Source organism: Cynara cardunculus, assembly GCF_001531365.2.
Source record: "Cynara cardunculus var. scolymus isolate 2C chromosome LG 13, CcrdV1, whole genome shotgun sequence".
Taxonomy (NCBI): Eukaryota; Viridiplantae; Streptophyta; class Magnoliopsida; order Asterales; family Asteraceae; genus Cynara; species Cynara cardunculus.
In genome coordinates, this window is record NC_037540.1 from 9,484,671 (window position 1) to 9,494,848 (window position 10,178).

At 35.6% G+C, this 10,178-nt stretch overlaps 1 protein-coding gene across 5 annotated transcripts in view; it reads right to left on the minus strand.

The window, feature by feature from the left end:
• Positions 1 to 2,788, minus strand: part of LOC112525768 — a 7,130-nt gene extending 4,342 nt beyond the window's left edge. For 2 of the 5 annotated variants that reach the window (XR_003070443.1, XM_025136030.1), the window contains exon 1: positions 219 to 2,788. Coding sequence is in view for 4 of the 5 variants with exons in the window: in XM_025136030.1 (XP_024991798.1) it covers positions 219 to 2,422 (2,204 nt within the window). In the remaining variant the exon portion in view is untranslated. The remainder of the gene's footprint in view (positions 1 to 218) is intronic. The other 3 variants (XM_025136028.1, XM_025136029.1, XM_025136027.1) reach the window with 3 other exon arrangements.
• Positions 2,789 to 10,178: the final 7,390 nt, after the last annotated feature.

Here is a 10,178-nt window from a genome sequence, read left to right on the forward strand (position 1 = left end):
CACCCCCAAAGCAAAAAAGCCTCCTAACGAAGAAAAATATGATCAAAGATAACAAAAATGGTAAGTTATCCATGCCAGAAATGAAAAATGAATCACGTAACCTTCAAGGTTAAATAGGACCATGTGATCATGGTGTAGAAATGACAATGAGAGTCCTGCATCAGTACGTGAATATATGTGCCCACCATTATGGAGAAATTGTAAAGAGAAAGACACACCTTCTGCCACATACGACGCAGAACAAGCTACCTGCCCGCCCTTGCTCCATGTATCTTCTTCGCACACCTGGGGTATCATTCAACTTTTTGGTGAAAGATAAGAAAAAATCATGTACCAGCTGCTTGAACTCCTCAGAGCCTTCATGTGGTTCTGATTTCACACCACTTGCCAAACTTTCATACTGCTCGTGTTCACCTGGGTACATGTCAACCTCTTTGTCATTTTCACTTCTTATAGACACATTCTTCCATTTGGAAACTTGATATTTTTTATTTGAATAGTTTGAACTATACCCACCCCGAGAACCAGATCTGGAATAACCTTTTGCATATTTATCATCGTATTTATACGATTTCATACGATGATCATGCATGCGTTCCTCAGGATGAGATGAGAACCATTCTTCATCTGCTTCATCATAAGCCTTGTCTACCCTTCTACTGAACCCATGGGTTTGATCCCTTCTTTTAGCAAGGTATGAACCCCTGGCATCTTGATCTATCCACTCCTCATCGCTAAATTCACGATCTTGTCTTCTAGTGACAGTATTCAATCTACTCGTGATAGTTCTAGAAGTAATCCTATTTTCTTCGTCGTCCATCGAGTATTTCCTCTTCAGAAACCTACTGGATGAGTCATATGGGGGAAGATCATGCCCTTCCCTCTTATGTGTTCTTTCAAGAAGTCTAAGCCGTTCTGTGTCGTATAAAACTCCAGGCGAACTTCTCATTCTTTCCTTCTGAGATCCTGTACCTACATCTCGTTTGTAACCATGATCTACCCTGATATGTTCTATTTCACGATCTTGTACCATACCCGTGTATGGCATTTCCTGTTCTCCTGAAATTTTCCTCCCAAGCCGCGAATGAACACTAGCAGTATCCAGATACTGCACACTTTCTCTTTTTTCAGCTGGTGATCTGCTGAAACCAATATTATTTGTGGCTGTTAGCTTCTCTAAAGAAAGATGGTCCAATGAACTTCTACTGCTCATATTCCTGCAAGCAAAATCAGAAGTTTCTGCTCGCTGTGTAGCATGGTTCAGCAAATTTGATTGCAACATATCTCTATCATTGTAGTCCACCCTCTCACTCAAATTCATCTTTTCATATACGTCATCAGATGGATATAAATAGTCCACTCTTTCACGCATTCGTGGTTGAAGACACAAAGAATCAAGATGCCCAGTTCTCGGGGAACTAAATGTCTCCCGCCGGTATCGAGCCATGTCCTCATTGATGTTGAGGTCAGGGTCTCTGCCAAGGTCCAAGCGCTGCCTTTGTTCATATCTGGAGTGAGACAGAGGGTCTGGTATGTCCGCAGGGTTCAATGGATGGTTGTGGTTGTCTCGATGCACAGGTATACCACCTCGATAGCCTAAATGATCAACCCTTGACTTTCGTGGAGATGTTCTTGCATAATCCTTGAAATGAGATGCACCGATAGATTCCTTCGACCTAGATGCTGTCAAATTGGAATAAGGAGCATCCCTTGGATGAACCATATTCTTTTCCCCATCCCCATATTGTTTCATAGCTGTGTATTTATCGAATAAATATGAGCCTTGGGCGTCAGGGTACCGAACTCTTTCTTTTCCGGGCTGACCTAAACCAATGTTCAGTGATGCCGATGGGAGATCCCTAACGCTTTCAGTTGTGGAGGTGGGTCCTACATCTCCTGTGGACCTGTACATTCCCATAACTGCTGATTTCTGACTCCCCATTTCTCGTATCCCACTATCTAGCCTCCTACCTTCAAACTTATTGTCTATTATCGCTGTTCTGGAGGAATCACGGCCATAACCAAACTCGTTCCTCGTAGGAGACTCAACGTCATCATATTTCATATCCATGTGATTGAAGAACTCATATCGTGAACGTCGTTCTGGAGTCGGCAAATCTCTATCCATAACCCAATCGTCACTGTAAAAAGGGCGTCCTCTTTTGGCCTCCATATAAGGCGGTGACCTAGAACGGATTCTTCTACCACCGTCATCCACAAGCCTCCTCCTCTCCAGGGAAGCACTCCGATGACCACCCAACACCCGTCCGGAGTATGGAGGACCTTCCATTCTGCGGGGGCTCCAACTCCCCTTCGAGTGAGGTGACATCATTAAGTAACTATCTGGATCGAGATCAGTGTTTCGACGGATCCGGCCATAAGAAGATTGACAAGCGAAATCTTCATGTCTTCGAGATTGCATATCTTAGTCCCAAAAAGAACCCCAAATGTTTTAAACCCTTAAATTTCAAATTCCCACTAATCAACTAAACGATTTATGAATGAAAACTGACGATTACTGATTTCAAACGTGTACATAAACAAAATTTCCTAAATATCCAATCGGGAACAGCGCAAAATTAAAAGTTCTAAAACATCAAAACACACTCATATACATCAATCAAATTCAAACCTTCGTGAGTTGCTTCCGAGCAGCCATGGTTGTATTAAGCGTACGATCTTCAAATAGTTTAGCTATATCATCCATTCTCCGGTAGAAAAAGTACTTTGCAGAGAACTACACCCCAATTCCCAAAGATCGTGTGTGAGCGTGTGGAAGAGGCCGATGAATTTGGGCAGCTGGGCTTTGATATACGGTTAAGATAGGGTCCGAGACCATGTGGAAAAAGGGTCGGGTAAATTCTCATTCTGCCCGGCCCATTTATAAAAGGTTTGCCACTTTGCCCTAACAAGTAACAAATAACAAATGTTGCAGGGCATCATGGCTTAAGGACAAGGTGACGTTAAATCCATATCATGTCATGGTCTAAACTCTAAATGTACACATTTAAACGTCATTTCTTAACATGTTAAATGTGAGACTTTGAACAGGGCTTCCAAAATTTTGGGGCCCAAATTTACATGTGATCAGGGTCTTTTATCGACCTGTGTAAAAATACAGCCGAAATTATTTAAGTTTAAACCATTAATTGTTTAGTTTTAGGTTCAAATCAATAATGGTTTAGGTTCAGTTTCAAATGTTAATCGTTTTAGGTTTAGCACATTTTTGTTCTTAACATATATTTTATTTTATCTCACTTATGCAATGTAATTAAAAGTTTTAGATGTAGCAGGACCTCTAAAAAGATTGAAACATCTCTGACCTTTTGTAACATGAGATTTAATTTTTTGCATTTTTAAATTATTTAATATCAAACCTGTTAAATAATAGTGTAAAATATATGTTTATATATTTAATATTATAAATGATATGAAGATTGGTCATTATATGTCACATCTAGGAAAACGTTGTATCTTTGACATGGTCCTTAAGACTTGGACTCATTGACGTAAGATGTACTATGTACACCATTTATAACCTTGCATGCTATTTATTATTATAATTATGGTTCTAATTACAGTATGCGATGAAAAAAATTGTATGACAGTTTAAAATCCAACATATTTAAATGACTCCACAAATGTGTTCAATTTACACCAAGAGCAAAAATTCAAGAGATCGAGAGCGAGACCGAGGGTTCTAGAGCATTTGAATGAGAGATGGATGAGAGACTTTTAATAACTCATTGTGAATATCAGTTTGAATCTCACATTAGGGGATATGGAGAAAACATAGAGGTATGAGATGGTGAATGCATGAGTGAAAAGTGTAAAAAATATATTGGGAACATGAAAAGAAAGGGTAATAATATGCATTGGTAACTTGCACTATATTTTAAGATATTTTAATTGCAGATTAAGATATTTTAAGACTGAATACATAAAGTAGTAGTACTTAATGCATTATGAATTGTTTTTAAGATTGTTAAGACTTTGTACATAAATATATAGTATTTTGTGCATTAAAATTTGTTTTTAAAACTTTTGATAGATCTGGTACATAAGATAGTATAAATTAAACAATACTTCATTTAATAATTATTATTACTAATTATGTATCAAATCAAAGAGTGTATTTATTAAAATAAAATAAATATTCAAGCTACTCTTTGGCAAACACATGCTTGTCAATCAGCTAATTATTACTAAGGGACCGTTTATCAAACTCTTGTTCATGTAAGTATTTATTGGTAAAATTCAACACTATTACTTACTTACCGGGTTAGATTTTGGTCACCAAAACGGTATCGTATTCGTATACAACAATTTACCCAGTAAGCGTTAACCATGGTAAAAGTCGCCGCCCTCACTTATCGGGTAAGACTCTTGGTCTTTGCCTTCATTCTTACCGGATAAGATTCTTGATTCTTGTCATATTCATCCGATAAAATAACGTGATTTAGTAAGTGCTTACTCAAGTAAGCGTTTGGTAAACGACCTCTAACTTATTAGGTATAAGATGGTTTATAAAATAACTTTCTTCAATTAATGTTTTAGTAAATATGAAAGCTTTTTCCTACTTTCTTTTAATTATGCCCAATATCCTTTTCCAATCAATTTTTTTAACATATTATTTTACATTGATATTAGCTTATCAACTAGTTTTTATCAAGAAAAACTGGTACTTTATTTGCCAAACGTAGGTTCTAAATTGTTAAAAATAATTACATGACTAACAAAAAAAAGACAAATAAGTAAGAGACGATTTACCAAATGCTTATCGGCAATAATCGCTACCCTCATCTACATTATCATTGATATTCTCTATCATCAAAATGGACTGTTGATAAGTGTCTTTTACCTGGTAAGAACTTACCGGTAAGATTTTTGGTCGTTGTCATGCCCACGCACTAAGGCAAGTGACATATGATAAGTACGTACGGTAATTGTTTGATAAACACCCCTGAATTACCATAAATGCCTTAAGCAAGTTGTTGATTTGTATTGTCTTTCTATTATCGGTCTTTTTCGCCTTTAAAAATGACATATACCATATAATTCGTATATTTTTATCTATCACGTGTTGATTGCTGACCTATATCACATGTATTTATATCTTTCCTAGCAGCCATCAACCCAAGAAAAAGACTCCATTCAAGTGTCATCACCTCTTACAAATCGAGAAAAAAAACATATGCCAAATATGCACCTATACATACAAATATATATATATATATATATATATAGTATATATGTAGTACAAATAAATCTACAGCATATATAGAAAGGGTGGCCATAACACGTTAACACCGACCTCGATATTATTTTATATCCGAAATTTAGTTGATTATGTATGTCTAATTCAAGTGTCATGTACATATTTGAATTGGACAAAAATCTTGTGTTTTTACAGTACAATGGTTTTTCTGAAAACAAATAATTAAATAAAATCAAATTCGATATTACCCGTCTTATAAGATAATAAATAAACCACATATTACCATCGAGTCAAGTTGGATTTTTGAAATTAAAACGCATCCATTTTGAAGTACAAGTTGTATCTTTGTGGTCCTTTTTCGTCTTTATAGTCTTGCGGCGGTGTAGAGCTACAGCTATAAGGAGCGTAGCTCACACACATCGGCTGATGTAGGGTGGGATAAAGTCAGTATCATGTTTTTTTTGGGCTATATAATTAATTTTTGATTTAATTATATTTTTCGTCCACATGGTTCGTTAAAAAGTTGTGAATTTCATCCTCGTGTTTTAAAAGTATTTGTACTTATGCATTGCTAACCGTTAAGTGTCTACGAGCTCTATTAACAGACTTAAAGAAACTAAAGCAATTCAAAAGCGAGAATAAGTACATACAGACACGCATTTCCATCATCCACAAGAACTATTATAATTAAGCTAAGGGAAATTCGCCAAAATGACCAACTGTCATAAACCCATGCATTTTCATCGGATTTTTGTTCTCCAAATAGTAAGCATGGGGACCTGCCATACCAAAATGTTAAATCCGCCCTACTAGGGGAAAAAGTCTGAAACAAATGGTCATTTTGGCTAATTTCTCTTAAGCTGATACCTCATGTCCTAAAACAAATGTCGTAAATGAAAAACGCACCGTGTTTTAGAAATGTATAATTACTTTACTTTTAAGAATATGAGTAATGAATTTCTCCATATCATAATTAAGGGTATGATTGGAAAATATATCGTTCCTTTTTAAAAATGAACACTTATTTTACAACAAATTTGAATAGAAATTTTGGACATTTATTGGTTGGCCACCAACTTTGGTTTTTTAAACCTAACTTGAAAGTGTGTCCTTGTGGTCCTTTGACTTCTATATCAACCTTCTTAATTCCTTTTAAATTTCCATATAGAACTCGTTTTACAAAAAAAAAAAAAAATAGATCGAGATAAAATGATTTCCGGTGTTTCATCCTGATCATCTTCGGCATGTCACATTTATGTTGGATCTTTCCGACATTCAATTACAAGTCTTGCAAGGCCGAGGGGGCATAGGTCTTTTGATGATATATGCTTTATTTGCTCAGAAGAGTATCAAAAAAATAATGTAAAACCACAAGAGTGGTGCATGATTGGTTTGAGTTTGGCTCCAAAGGTCAAAAGTACCAGGAGGTCTCAAGGTCAAATCCAAGGAGGAATAAAAATCCTCTTGTGGCCACGAATGTTCAAATGCGGTGACTCGTGACTATCTGCAAAACAGGTGGTCGCCATGTGATTAGTCGGCTCGCATAGCGAGTTGGATATCCAAGCTAATTAAAAAAAAGATAATGTAATGAGTCAGTCGATGTCATCCGTACCACACGGAATGTGCTGGAAAATTGATGAATGATTGTGAATTTAGTTGCCTTTTTTTGTTAAACGTCCATTTTTAAAAGCAACGTCCACTACTCATTTCTGGATTAAATAGCATTCAGAAAGTGGTTTAATTCTTGATTGAACATCTATCGATATTTTTTTGTAATTTATTGTACTTATTTGTTTAAAAAAAACGTTATATCTTTCATAATCCGTATGCTTTATTGTACTGAGCATAATAAGATAACACAAACATCATATCTAATATGGTTTAAGATTTCCATCATGTGATTCTAAAAACAAACTAATATGTCAAAAGAAATGTTAATTCAAAGGACCATCGAATTCACAAATATTAGACTCGGTGTTCTTTGTTACATCACGTAACTGGTTGCAAATCATAGACTAGCTCGAATCTCAGTCCCCGGACGACCCTTATCCGGCACAACGAGCTATTAGGCATCCAAACGTAATTCGTTCAGTGTACAGTCATAAAGCTATTTCACTGTAAAGTGGAAAACAACATTCAAATGAAACGAAAGTTAATTAACCAACAGCGTATTGTAATTGTTAAACTTACTTGGTTTCTTAACCAAAACCAATTGGATACGACAGTACTTAATCTCACTGTTTAACCAGATAAGATTCATTTATTCGGTAATTCCCCTAATTATTATATTTGAACTTTCATTTTTTAAAGGAAAATTCTATTAAGAAAAAGGGAAAACAAAAAAAGGCGTTGAAGGAGATATTCGAGAAACAGATAAACGCTCGAAACCAAAACAAAAGAGGACTAGGAACAGACAAAAATCAACATCAGACTACAACCAAAGCGAGGATGAAAGCTGGAAGAAGAGCACTCAAATGACCGCCACAAAAGATCGAAGCTTAAATCGACCCCTCTAAAGACCAGAGAGTTTCTAAATACATATATTTATTTCTTATAATCAAATAGTATCACCATTTAAAAAAATAGTAGGTCCGTCTCTACATAACATACCACTTTTGTTGTAATATCTTAAGTACGAAAATCCTAATTTTTAATATTAAAAGTACAAAAACAAATAAACAAAAGTGGAAATTGAAAACCCATTATCATTAGGTTAGGGGAGGGGGAGGNTATATATATATATAAGTTCAAACGAGAACACCTTCATTTTACGATAACGCGAGAACACTTTTTTATTATATACAATCATATGTGATACTATTATTCCATCACATATTATACACATGTGATACTAAATCAGAGACGCGGACAATTTTGTATACGATCTTAATTGCAGGCCAAGTCGCCCTTACACCAATAAGCCCCCTCACATGTATTATCACATGTGATAAGAATGTTGTTGATATGATACTATAATCCATCAAGACCATCATATGTGATACTAAATCATAGACGCAGACAACCTTTGGTGCGGCCTAAGTCGTAGAACACGTCGTCCGCACATCACACGGTCCCTTCACGCGTATTATCATATGTGATAAGGGTGTTCTAGTGTTCTCGTAAAATAGAGGTGTTCTCGTTTGAACCTTCATATATATATATATATATATATATATATATATATATATATGATTGGGTTCACGTGAAACCAAGGGTTTTTCGTGAGACCCGTAAGACCAATTTATGTTCATTGATCAACTTTATAAGCTAATGATCAAATGGTCTAAAGTTGTACAGTGGTAATTTTGTGATTATTGAGAAGTCTCGTGGCAATTTTGTAATTATGAATGTTCAAATTATAGATCTAATCTAAGGGTTGAGAATTGGTCTTACGGGTCTCACGAAAAACCATTGGTCTTACATGATCCCAAGTCTCTCTCTCTCTCTCTCTCTATATATATATATATATAGAGAGAGAGAGAGAGAGAGAGAGACTTGGGATCATGTGAGACCAATGGTTTTTCGTGAGACCCGTAAGACCAATTCTCAACCCTTGGATTAKATTTACAATCGTCAGATCTAAACATTCATAAACGCCACGAGACTTCTCAATAATTACAAAATTGCCACCTTGCAACTTTAGACAATTAAATTATTAAATTATATATATATATATATATATATATAGAGAGAGAGAGAGAGAGAGGATCGATCAAATGAAAACCACCCTCATTTGTAAAAACCGTATAAACCATCCTCATACGTCGATTTCATTGTTTAATCTTATGAAATTTTTTCATGAAATTGTTTAATCTTGTGAAATTATTTCATATAATACTTTTTTTGATGAATTTGTTTCATATATGGTTATGAAATTGTTTCATATAATACTTTTTTTGATGAATTTGTTTCATATATGGTTATGAAATTGTTTCATATAATATTTAATGAAACTGTTTCATGTATTTATCTAAAATTAAACTAATGAAGATGATAACATCCATGATTAACACCCTACACAATAAAAATGGTTAATCAACATTTCATAATTACAAAAAAATGAACAAAATAAAAAATTATTATTAGTTGAATGAGGTTTTCACGGTTTTTATTTGAACGCTCATATATATATATATATATATACACACACGTGAACATTTTATTGAATAAAACCCTCTTGTTGTGAGGTTGATTTAAGATGAAAACGATATCCAAGTATCCAACTGACGTAATATGATGCTGTTTGAAACGTTAGCAACGGGTCCTTTTCAAACGACGTTGCTCGTCACAATATTGTCAACGCATCAATGCAATCCGGTTAAAATCGACGTTTCTAACAGTACTCTATGAACCGGGTCCAGTACTCTCCTTATAAATTAACCCCACCAGCTCCTTCCTCTGCAACTTCTACGACACACGCACCAAACCTACTACAGACTGAAAACATAAAAAATGGTGATGATCAACATCGTCTTCTACCTCTGTATACTCTTCCCAATCCTCCGAATCAGACACGATTTGCTCAATATCATCATAAATTTCGTCTTCTACTTGTTTCGGTACGATTACACTGCTCCACCATGTCTGCTTGATCTTCCGATTATCAGATTCGAAGATCTACAGAACCGGCGGCACAGATCCGTCGACAGTATGTGCCTTATGTGCTTTAAGGACTATGATAACGATCACGTTGTTTGTCAGCTCAGCAGGTGCGGTCATGTCTTCCACTCTGACTGCATCGGTGATGCGCTTCACAGGGAACAGCATAATTGTCCGTTCTGCCGTTCTCCGATCTTCTCCGGCCTTCCGACGTTGCCTTGTAAATAAAATTGATCGTTGAACTTTTGTACGTCGGTTATGGAGGATGAAGCGATGAAGATAAGATTCCGATGCGTTTTCCGATTCGTCTATTTTAATACAGCCTGTATATATATATATATATAGGAGTGATCATATGAAA